Here is a 12,704-nt window from a genome sequence, read left to right on the forward strand (position 1 = left end):
GACCAGTAGGACAGAAAATATTAGTTTCTACCAAAAAGAAAGCTCTACTTTGCTCCATCCTAATTCTTATTTTCATTCTTAAATTCTTTCTTCCATTATATTTGTAGATGGTGTTATTTCCTAATCATAAAATTGTAGACATTATCTACTATTGAATATAAAGATATAACTTACAGGGCTGGAGAGATGACTTAGCAGTTAAGCACTTGCCTGTGAAGCCTAAGGACCCAGATTCGAGGCTCTTCCCCAGGACCCACGTTAGCCAGATGCACAAGAGGGCGCACGCATCTGGAGTTTGTTTGCAGTGGCTAGAGGCCCTGGCATGCCCATTCTCTCTCTTTCTCTCTCGCTTGCTCTCAAATAAATAAATAAAAATAAACAAAAAAAAATTTTTTAAGATATAGCTTATACAACTCCTCCCATACACATGCCTAGGAAAATGTTCTCTTTGCCTCCCCTGGTACTGTTATATTACATTTTGGCTTTTAATATTTTAATAAATTATAACCTTTTCTTTATAACTTCCTATTATTATTATTTCTATACTGGAAATTGAACCTAAAGCTTCACAGGTGCCCAACAACCCCTGTACTACTAAGCTTTATTCCCAGCATTATTTGGACAGTTTAATATTTATGAATTCCCAATTCTTTGTAATACTATAATTTTTTTTGAACCAGGGTCTCACTCTAGCCCAGACTGACCTAGAAATTACTCTGTAGCCCAGGCTGACCTGAGTGCATGGCAGTCTTACCTTAGCCTCCCAAGTACTGGGATTAAAGATATGTGACGCTAGGCCTGGCTACTACAACATTTCTTCTGTGTCTTTTGTTTCCCCTACCTAGAAATGTTTTTTTATTTGCTTTTATTAAAAAATTAAAGTTTTATTTTATTTTGCTTTTATTTAAATTAACTGTATCACCACAAATAAGTCTTTGACAAATATATTGAGCATCTGTCTATATATCTAAATACATCAGCTAATCTGGGGTTTTTCTTTCTCTGTCTGTTATTTTAGATTTGGGGTTTGTTTGATTGTTTGTTATGGATTGTTTTCATTTTTCTGCCCAAGCCAGGTTCAAACTCTTAGGCTCAGACAGTCCTTGTGCTTTGGCTTTCCCAGTAACTGGTACTACAGGCACATGGCATTGGACCCTACTATAATAAAATCATTACTTTTTTGGTTTTTCAAGGTAGGGTCTCACTGTAGCTCAGGCTGACCTGGAATTCACTATGTAGTCTCAAGATGGCCTTCAACTCACGATGATCCTCCTACCTCTGCCTCCCAAGTGTTGGAATTAAAGGCGTGCGCCATCATGTCCAGCTCAAATCATTACTTTTGTATAGAGTAGAACTCCTGGGTCTCAAGTGTTATAGTTACCTTTACTATTTAGAACAATTTTTATCTCAAAGTACAGATTTTCACTTATTTGTATATCTTTATCAAAACCATTTTCCTCACAAAACTCTTTGCTTTTTACACATTGTCCTTTTATCCTAGAATTCCATTGACCTTGCTTATTAGTTCTAGTTCTAATATTTTACTGTTTTCTATAAGATAGATACAAGGTCATTTCATTTGCACATAGAGATAGGTTTACCTCCTTTTTTGTCATAGGATAACTCTGAGTGCAGTGTTGAATAAATGTGATGAGAATAGACATCTTTGTCACACAGCTCTGCACGTAGGCAGAAAGCACTGATATGTTAACTATGGGTTGTTTTTTTTTTTTGTAGAGACTGTTTATTGGATTAAAAATGTTCCTTTTTACCCCTAATGTGTTGACTGTTTTATCATGAAGGGCATTGGACTTTGTTGAATGTTTTTCTGCAACTGTTTAGATGCTTGTTTTAATTAGTAGAATAAAGCATAACTATATTAATATGATCAATGACATTTTTACATTAATCCTGGATGGCTGAGGTAAGTCATATTCATTTATGATAATAATCCTTTTTATATGTTTCTGAACAATATACATATATTTAACTATTACATCCTTCTCATCACAGACCTGCCTTCTAGGGTTAAAATTCTTAAATTAATCTCCACAAGTAATAAAATAATCTGTCTTAAATACCTTTTGAAATATTTTATTTTTTATTCTATTTATTTAAGAGAGAGTGGCTGACAAACAGAGAATGGGTGTGCCAGGGCCTTTGACCACTGCAAATGAACTCCAGGCACATGCTTTACCGTGTGCATCTGGCTTATATGGGTACTGGGGAATTGGACCTGGGTCCTTAGGCTTTGCAGACAAGCACCTTAACCACTAAGCAATTTCTCCAGCCCTTGAAATATTTTCTGTCAAGTTTTTTTTTTTATTATATTTGTTGTCTTATTCTCAGTTTCAACTTCCTCTGCCTTTTCAAGACTACATCCTCATTCCTCTAACTTCTGTGTCACTGTCATTGTGTTCCTTTCCTCATCTTTATACCATTTCTTGTGGGACCTTTTGACTCTCTGGGTTATTAAGCATCCTTTCCACATGTACATCAATGTTAAGTCTCAAGCTCTACTATTTTTTGTTGTTGTTTTTTGTTTTTTCGAGGTAGGGTCTCACTCTGGCCCAGGCTGACCGGGAATTAACTCTGTAGTCTCAGGGTGGCCTTGAACTCACAGTGATCCTCCTACCTCTGCCTCCTGAGTGCTGGGATTAAAGGCGTGTGCCACCACGCATGGCTCTGTTTATTTTAAATATAGCTTAACCAAGCAATAGAAATGAAGTTCTTATTCCACCTCTACCTGTGAGCATATATCTAAAGATACAGACTTCAGCATGTGCAGAGATTGTAAATGTTTGGTCTTACCTTTGTTTCCCTGGCCTTGATGATATCTGTGCTTGGATTTTAGGAAGCAGGTTTGGAGTATTGATTTTAGCAGGTCAAGTAGACTTCAGGAAACAAAACAGGGGTTTTGTTGTTCAATATGTGACCATGAATACGAAGGTTTATTTTCACTGGATTTTGTCTCTCTAGGTGGAGTATGTGTTTACAGATAAAACTGGAACACTGACAGAAAATGAGATGCAGTTTCGGGAGTGTTCAATCAATGGCATGAAATACCAAGAAATCAATGGTAGACTTGTACCTGAAGGACCAACCCCAGACTCTTCAGAAGGAACCGCACCTTACCTGAGTAGTTTATCCCATCTTAGCACATCCCATCTTACAACCAGTACTTCTTTTAGAACCAGTCCTGAAAATGAGACTGAACTAGTAAGCAACTTGAAAATTAATAAATAAGGGTTTTGCGTGAATTAATTCTCTTCAGTAGTTGATGAGCTATAGGAGAAAAGTGTCTGTCAGTGGAGCAAGGAATATGTATTTGAAGAGTGTGTATATGTTTTAGCAGTGTAAAGTATCACCCTAGGACTCTAATAGCTAGCTCTATGTGTCTGCTTTAGCTTTCTAGGTACTTACATGAAGCTGAGCTGCCTTTAGGTGAGAGAAACAATGCTTCAATTTATTTAATGCTTTCTTTTTCTTTTAAAGGACATTTTGTTTTATTTATTAATTTGAGAGCAACAGACAGAGAGAAAGAGGCAGATAGAGAGAGAGAGAGAGAGAATGGGCACACCAGGGCCTCCATCCACACTGCAAACAAATTCCAGATTCATGTGCCACCATGTGCATCTGGCTTATGTGGGTCCTGGGGAATTTGAGCCTCGAACCGGAGTCCTTAGTCTTTACAGGCAAGCGCTTAACCACTAAGCCATCTCTCCAGCCCTTATTTAATACTTTTTGAGATCTCACTGCTTGTTTGTTTGTTTGTTTGCTTACAAAAGCATGTTCTTCCTTACCTGTAATTTGATTATACTTTTGGAGAACGATGCACATAGGGTTCTACACACATGTAACATTTTACTTTTTGGAACTAGAAGCAACAATACTGTACCTTTGTTCTAGCTCTTAGGATTCTGTGTCTTCTTGTATCCTACATGGTGTTTGAGAATGGTATTTATTCATGAATCTTATGTCTCTGCAGATTAAAGAACACGATCTCTTCTTTAAAGCAGCCAGTCTCTGTCATACTGTACAGATCAGTAATGTTCAAACTGACGGCATTGGTGATGGTCCCTGGCAGGCCAGCCTGGCGCCCACACAGCTAGAGTACTATGCTTCTTCACCAGACGAAAAGGCACTGGTGGAAGCAGCTGCAAGGTAATGCCATCTCAAGATACAAGTGTAAGCATATTAGAGAACCATCATCTCAGGGTCTCAGTATAAATTCTTAATTTTAAGATTTTTATGATCTATTTAAAAATGCTTAATGTGGCATTGGTATGATAAAATTTATTAGAGATAATTTTTATTTTTCTGGACCTAATCTGATTTTTCAAGTTCTTAAAAGTAACCATGTATTATTTAAAGAAAATATCTTCAATATGTTTTAAGGTTTCATTTAAAATATTTTCATAGAAACTTAGTTATTGCATACTGTGAATTATGAGATATCCCTTAAATCTTACATTTCTTTGTTCCTAATTCCTAGAGTTGGCATTGTATTTATTGGCCATTCTGAGGAAACTATGGAAGTTAAAATACTTGGAAAACTGGAAAGGTAAAATTTTCGTACATTATGGTATAGTCAATATTAAGTATATATTAGTATAGAAAAAGGATCATCAAACTGACCTGTTGTCCAAATCTGACCTCTAGCTTATTTTTCTTCAGCCCTTTGTATTTAAAGAGTTGTGGGCTGGAGAGATGGCTTAGTGGTTAAGGCATTTGCCTATGAAGCCAAAGGACCCAGGTTCGATTCCCCAAGACCCCACATAAGCCAGATGCACAAGGTGGCGCATGCATCTGGAGTTCATTTACAGGGGCTGGAGGCCCTGGCATGCTCATTCTCTCTCTCTCTCTCTCACTCAAATAAAAATAATATACTTAAATTTTTTTTTAAGTTGTATAAAAAAGTAACTAAACTGGTCCTGGTGCTATAGGCCTCTTATCCCAACTACATGGGATGCTGAAGCAGGAGGATCCCAAGTCCAAGGCCTTGGCTACACAGTGAGTTCAGAATCAGCCTGTGAAACTTAGGGAGACCCTACCTCAAAATTTAAAATGCAGTAGTTGGGCATGGTGGTGCATCCCTTTAATCCCAGCACATAGGAGGCAGAAATATGATGATTGCCATGAGTTCAAGGACAGCCTGGAACTATAGAGTGAATTCCAGGTCAGCTTGGGCTATAGTGAGACCCTACCTTGAAAAAAAAAAAGGAAAAAAAAAATCAGATTGGAGAGATTATTCAGTGGTTAAGGCACTTGACTACAAAGTCTAATGTCCTAGGTTCAATTGCTCAGTAATCATGTAAGGCCAGATGCACAAAGGGGCACATGCATGTGGAGTTTGCAGTGGCTGGAGTCTTTGGCGTGCTCACTCTCTCTCTCTTTTGTATGTATTTGTATCTCTCTCCTTGCAAATAAATAAATAAAACTATTAACAAATAAAAATAAGCCGGGCATGGTGGTACATACCTCTAATTCCAGCATTTGGGAGGCAGAGGTAGGTGGATCACAGAGAGTTCGAGGCCACCCTGAGACTACATAGTGAATTCCAGGTCAGCCTGGGCTAGAGTGAGACCCTACCTCGGAAAAAACAAAAAATAAAAATAACAAAATAATAAATGGCCGCAGAGATGGCTTTGTGGTTAAGTAAGGTACTTGCCTACAAAGCCTAAGGACCCACATTTGATTGTCCAGTACCAATGTCAAGCTAGCTGCACAATGTGGCACATGCATCTGGAGTTGGTTTACAGTGGCCACAGCACCTGGTGTGCTCATTCTCTCTCTCCCCCATATGTAACATATATAATTCATTTATAAGAGCAATAAAAAGGCTGGGGATGGAGCGCAGTGGTAGAATGTTTACCTAGCCTACATGAAGCCCTAAATTCAAACCTCAAGGACAGAAGGAGAAAGAGAAGAGGAAGGAGATAAGAAATGATTATATGGCCTGTGAGCCCTAAATACTTATTATCTGGCTTTCTACATAGAACATTGGCTAACCTCTTCTCTAGAATGATGTCAGTATCATGTACCTCACCACGATCGTAACAGCATTCTGCTTGGAATTATTTGTATTTTAGTTTCCTGACTCCTGAATTTACTTATATGTTTATTTTTAAATACTTTTGAGATTGGGATTCACAGGTTATTACTCACTATATAAAGAAAACTTTCCTTATATTATCTTTATTGATTTGTCTGTCTTTGTTTTGCAAAACCATTGCCTTATGCATGTTAGTCAAGAGCTCTGCCACTTAGCTGCACCCTAGCATTTCTTCCGTTTTCTGTGATTTTATGTTCAAACAATGAGAAACACCAGTATTTCTACTGTATTACTTAGTCCACATATGTTATAGAAGTGTCTTTTTTTTTTTTTTTCAAGGTAGGGTCTCACTCTAGCCCAGGCTGACCTGGAATTCACTATGTAATCTCAGGGTGGCCTCAAACTCACGACGATCCTCCTACCTCTGCCTCCCAAGTGCTGGGATTAGAGACATGCACCACCACACCTGGCTACTGCAGAAGTATCTTTTGTGCTTGCATGCATTTACAGTCACATACGTAATGTAGCTGTTCTGTTCCATATTAAGTAGCACCAGTCCTGGGCTTTTATTGTATTATTTTTAATATAAAGGAGCCTGTCATCAGCTAATGGACCATCATGTAACTTGGCATTTTTCTTTGAGGTTGGGAATGTATTTCCCTTGTACATAATTGTAGAAGACTCCTGGAAAACTTTTCAAGCCATATTTCACCTGTACACAGGCTCTCTCTCAGTTCTCTAGAAAGGCATTTGTTCAGTCACACCCCCCCCACCTGCAATCCTCATTTTCAGAATCATTGCCAATAAGCTGACAGAAAAGTGTTATGAATGAGTCAATTTTTTTTCCAAGAAAAAGGGAACTGGGCAGATGTGAGTTCAATTCTTGCTCTGTAACTTATAAGGTGATGGAACTTTTTAGAAGCATGTTTAAACTTTCTGCTAGTTTTCATCTGTATACACTAGTATTTTTATCTTTTATTCCTTTCAAATATTTGCATATTAAAGTTATGTCATACTTTTTAGGTACAAGTTGCTTCATCTTCTGGAATTTGATTCAGATCGTAGAAGAATGAGTGTAATTGTTCAGTCACCTTCAGGTAACCAATCTAAACTCTCAATCTAAGCTTTCATGAAGTAAGTGTGTGTACATGCATGCATTTTTGAATGTGTGGACACATGTATGCAGGTGTGTGTATAGGTGTGTGCATGTGGATATCAGAGGCCAATGTCTGTCAATCACTTCACCTCATTTTTTGAGACAGCACCTTTCACTGAACCTGGAGCTCATTGAGCTAAAATAGCAGGCCGCAACCTTACGTGCTCACTGCTGTGAACTGCTGCTGTTAAACAGGCAAACATTAGCATCACTGTGCCCATCTTTTTTTGTTTGTTTACTCATTTATTTGAGAGAGACAGACAGAGAAAGAGGCAGAGAGAGAAAGAGAATGGGCGCGCCAGGGCCTCCAGCCATTGCAAACGAACTCCAAATGTGTGCCACCCCCTTGTGCATCTGGCTAACATGGGTCCTGAGGAATCAAACCTCAAACCGGATTCCTTAGGCTTCACAGGCAAGCGCTTAACTGCTAAGCCATCTCTCCAGCCCTCACTGTGCCCATCTTTACCTGGGTGTTGGGGCTTCAAGCTCACATCCTCATGCTTAACTGACTGAACCATCTTCATAGCCCCGTTTTTATGAATTTTATTTATCAAATATTAAGAGCTTGACTGCTAATTTTTTTTTCCTTTTAGGTGAGAAGCTTCTATTTGCTAAAGGAGCTGAATCCTCAATTCTCCCCAAATGTATAGGTGGAGAAATAGAAAAAACCAGAATTCATGTAGATGAATTTGCTTTGGTAAGTACTAATTTCTGTGATATTATGAATTATGAATGATTTGAGCTTTGTCTTTTTAATTATCAAAAATTATGAAAATTCTGTAGGCCTATTGTACTTTGTTGGTTCCATATTCTTTTCTTTGTTTTAACTTTTTTTGGTTTGTTTTTGTTTTTTTTTTAATTTTTAAGTTTTTATTAACATTTTCCATGATTATAAAAAAAATCCCATGGTAATTCCCTCCCTCCCCCCCTGACACTTTCCCCTTTGAAATTCCATTCTCCATCATGTTACCTCCCCATCTCAATCATTGTACTTACATATATACAATATCAACCTATTAAGTACCCTCCTCCCTTCCTTTCTCTTCCCTTTATATCTCCTTTTTACTGGCCTCTGCTACTAAGTATTTTCCTTCTCACGCAGAAGCCCAATCATCTGTAGCTAGGATCCACATATGAGAGAGAACATGTGGCACTTGGCTTTCTGGGCCTGGGTTACCTCACTTAGTATAATCCTTTCCAGGTCCATCCATTTTTCTGCAAATTTCATAACTTCATTTTTCTTTACCGCTGAGTAGAACTTCATTGTAGAAATGTGCCACATCTTCATTATCCACTCATCAGTTGAGGGACATCTAGGCTGGTTCCATTTCCCAGCTATTATAAATTGAGCAGCAATAAACATGGTTGAGCATGTACTTCTAAGGAAATGAGTCCTTTGGATATATGCCTAAGAGTGCTATAGCTGGGTCATATGCTAGATCAATCTTTAGCTGTTTTACAAACCTCCACACTGTTTTCCACAATGGCTGGACCAGATTACATTCCCACCAGCAGTGTAGAAGAGTTCCTCTTTTTCTACATCCCCGCCATCATTTATGATCATTTGTTTTCATGGTGGTAGCCAATCTGACAGGAGTGAGATGGAATCTCAATGTAGTTTTAATCTGCATTTCCCTGATGACTAGTGACATAGAACATTTTTTAGATGCTTATATGCCATTTGTCTTTGGTTTTTTATACAGTCTCAGGCTGGCCTTGAACTCATAGTAATCCTCCTACCTCATCCTCCCAAGCACTGGGATAAAAGGTGTGTGTTACCACACCCACCCAGCGTCTTTAAGTTTTAAAAAATATGTTTACGTATTTATTTATCTATTTATTTGTTTGTGAGAGAGAGGCAAATAGAGAGAGAGAATGGGCATGCCAGGGCCTCTAGCCACTACAGACAAACTCCAGATGCATGTACCACCTTGTGCATCTGGCTTACATGAGGACTGGGGAATTGAACTTGGCTCTGTAAGCTTCACAGGCAAGTGCCTGAACTGCTAAGCCATCTCTCAGCCCCTGTTTTAGCTTTATATTGACATCTTTCATACATATAGATAATATGCCATTGTTGTAATTCTTTCCCACCCCTTTCCCTTCTTCCCCTACCAAATCCCCCCTGCACTGAATCCCTCTTTACAGTTAGTCTCTCTCCTATTTTTATATCATTTTTCCCTCCTATTATGCAGGTCTTGTGTAGGCAGCGATAGCCACTCTGAAGTCATGAATGCCATGACCACTTTGTGTCTGGAAGACAGTATTGCAAGCACTCCTCCCCTTCTGTTAGCTTTTACATTCTTTCCACCACCTCTTCCACAGTGGTCCCTGAGCCTTGGAGGATGTGGTATAGATGTCTCACTTCGTGTATCTCACTTGGTGCTGCATACTCCACTGTCACTTCTCAGCACTGTGGTGAGAGGTTCCATATTTTTGGTATAAAAACTAATTTTTAATCTGCTAATATGTATCTCTCTTCAGACATGTTAAAATTGGGGCACTTCTGGATGCAAGTGCCACTCAACCTGTGCCATTAGCCAGAAATCAATAAGTGGGATGAGAGGGCTGGGAGGGCGGCTCGGTAGAAGAGCTCTTGCCTGGTGTGCGTAAAGCATTGGTCCTGTCTCTGGGTAATCTCCCTCCCCCTTGGCTTCTTGTGGTTACTAAACATCACAATGTAGTATAGGTGACATTTAGTGAGTACGTAATGTCACCTTCTTCCTCTACGTTTATAGTATTATTAGTAATTCATTACCCGGCCTCTTCAAAATGCAGTTTCTAATTTTAAACTAGTACTTTAGTGAATATGCTGAAAACTGATTTTTAAGAGTGAATTTCTGGAATGTGAATTATATCTACTCCCCCATCACCAAAAGAGGATATACCTAGGCACAGTGGTGTTGCTACAGACACTTTGGATGCTGAGGCTTTGAGCCCAGAAATTCAAGAACAACTTGAGCAACACCGTAAAACCCACTCTTCAGGTGGGAGTGGGGGCAGGGACAGGGCCGGAGGGTGTGGCTCAGTGTTAGAGTGTATGCTAGCATGAATAAGGCCCTGGGTTTGCTCTCAAACGGGGCTTAATAAAAGAATAGGGGACATTCCAAGCTTAGAGAAACTAGAAACTATATACAAGCTAGTAGGTAAAGTTATACATGGGTCAGCCTTGAAACAGACAGTCGGGCAATTCCTCAGATGGTGGTGTAGTTATCTTCTCATTGCTAGGACAAAGCACCTGACCAAAAGCAGCTGGTAGGAAGATGTTTTTATTTTGCTTATAGTCTTGAGGAGAAGCTTCATGATGGCAGGGGAAAGCATGGCATGAGCAGAGGCTGCACTTCACCTCTGCCACAGCATGTGGAGAGTGAAGCAAGCTCTGGCGAAAGAAGCTGGGCTATAAAACACACCTTCTCTAGCAAGGCTTCACCTTCCAAATTTCTACTGGGTGGGAACCAAACATTCAAAATATGTCTGTTTATGGGGGACATCTGATTCAAGCCACCACAAACAGTAAAAATAATTACCTGGTTTAGTAATTCCACACCTGAATATATACCCTAGCAAAAGAGAAATAGATGTGCACACAAAATCCTATGTTTAGGGGAGACACAGTTCAGTGGTTAAGGCCCTTGTCTGCAAAGCATAAGAACCTGGCTTCAGTTCTTCAGTACCCACATAAAGCCAGGCACACAAAGTGGCACATGTGTCTGGAGTTATTTGAGTGGCTACAGGCCCTGGCATGCCCATTTTCTCTGTCGTAAATAATAAATCAATCACTTTTAAAAAAATCTTATGTATGAATGTTCATAAGCAATGTTATTCTTGGTCATAGTCCCCTCCTATGACTCACACTTTTCCCCTCCCAAATCCCTCCTCCACTGAATCCCTTCTTTACAACTAGTCTCTCTTCTATTTTGATACCATCACTTTTTCCCCCTCCTTTTATGCAGGTCTTTTATAGGTAGTGTTAGCTACTGTAAGGTCATGAGTGCCATATCTCTCTCGACAATCTTGAAGACTGTCTGTCTGTGTAATAGTATTAAAACCATTAATAAGATAATTTTATGGTCCTTTTTAGCCTGTGATATTCTACAGTTCAGCAACCTTAATTGTAAGCAACTTCTGAAAAATTTATCAAGGAGTGAAAAAGCCTGATAAGGTGACACATAATTCAGACTTTTACAGCTTTGGGACACTATTATTTCTTTTCACTTAATGATAGTGCCTTTTAAATTATTTGTTTGGGGGAATGGATCCACAGGGTTTTATTTCAGCACTTTGTTTAAAAAATGCTTTTATTTACTTATTTTATTTTATTTGCAAGCAGAGAGAGAGAGAGAGAGAATGGGCACACCAGGGCCTCCAGCCACACAAATGAATTCCAGATGCATGCACCACTTTTTACGTGGGTACTGGGGAATCATACTTGGGCCATTAGGCCTTGCAAGCAAGCACCTTAACTGCTGAGCCATCCCTCCTGGCCTATTTCTGCATTCTCTTGATTGTGATTTCTGTATGCTGTCCTTTGCTACAGTCTCATGAGTTTTAGGGAAATGCTCCTGTTCCTCCCATCCATCTTGATATCAGCACTTAGGTGTGCTAGGGTTACAGAAGCCTGCCATGGTTTCTGGCTTCTGACGTGGGGTCTTGGAATCAAACTGCAGTGCTACAGCTTAAGCAGCAAGTGTCTTTACGCCATGAGTCATCTTCCCAGTCCAGGTTTTATCTTTTAATTTGTATTTTGTTTTTCATCTTAGAAAGGACTACGAACTTTGTGTATAGCCTATAGACAGTTTACATCTAAGGAATATGAAGAAATAAATAGGCGTCTGTTTGAAGCCAGGACAGCCTTGCAGCAACGGGAAGAGAAGTTAGCTAACGTCTTCCAGTTCATAGAGAAAGATTTGGTATTACTGGGAGCCACTGCAGTGGAAGATAAGTAAGTAAAAATATCATTTTTCTTCCAGACTGTTTTTAGTCAAGTGTTTCAACTATCTTTAGTATACCTTGTTAATATCCTTTAGTAACAGTATATTTAAAACTCAAAAAGAGAAGCAAAGCTGTATTTTTCCCCAAAGCTTAATGCTATTTGTTCTAGCCAGATATTTGAAATAGATGGGAGCAAACTAACCTAAACTTACATAGTCCTCTATTTTCCAGTCTGACTTTTTAAAAATATTTATTTATTTTTATTCATTTATTTATTTGACAGAAAGAGGGAGAAAGAGAGGAAGAGGGAGAGAGAATGAGCACACCAGAACTCCAGGCACTGCAAATGAACTCCAGACAAGTGCACCCCCTTGTGTATCTGGCTTTCTTGGGTCCTGGGGAATAGAACCTGGGTCCTTCGGCTTTGCAGACAAACTCCTTAACTGCTAAGCCATGCCCCTAGCCCCCAGTCTGACTTTTTAACTCTAAGAGTCATATGAGAGAAAGACAGACAGAGATCTTTGATTTGGAGCCTAAGACTTCCTAGAGGTGTGGGTATAG

General features: G+C 39.2%; 1 protein-coding gene across 5 annotated transcripts in view; it reads left to right on the forward strand.

The window, feature by feature from the left end:
• Positions 1 to 12,704, forward strand: part of Atp11b (ATPase phospholipid transporting 11B (putative)) — a 114,000-nt gene that overhangs the window by 61,586 nt on the left and 39,710 nt on the right. For all 5 annotated transcript variants that reach the window (XM_045161141.1, XM_045161139.1, XM_045161140.1 and 2 more), the window contains exons 13-18: positions 2,980 to 3,219; positions 3,989 to 4,164; positions 4,496 to 4,564; positions 7,079 to 7,152; positions 7,805 to 7,908; positions 11,972 to 12,153. In XM_045161141.1, the coding sequence (XP_045017076.1) occupies positions 2,980 to 3,219; positions 3,989 to 4,164; positions 4,496 to 4,564; positions 7,079 to 7,152; positions 7,805 to 7,908; positions 11,972 to 12,153 (845 nt within the window). The remainder of the gene's footprint in view (positions 1 to 2,979; positions 3,220 to 3,988; positions 4,165 to 4,495; positions 4,565 to 7,078; positions 7,153 to 7,804; positions 7,909 to 11,971; positions 12,154 to 12,704) is intronic.

Source organism: Jaculus jaculus, chromosome 11 (genome assembly GCF_020740685.1).
Source record: "Jaculus jaculus isolate mJacJac1 chromosome 11, mJacJac1.mat.Y.cur, whole genome shotgun sequence".
Lineage (NCBI taxonomy): Eukaryota > Metazoa > Chordata > Mammalia > Rodentia > Dipodidae > Jaculus > Jaculus jaculus.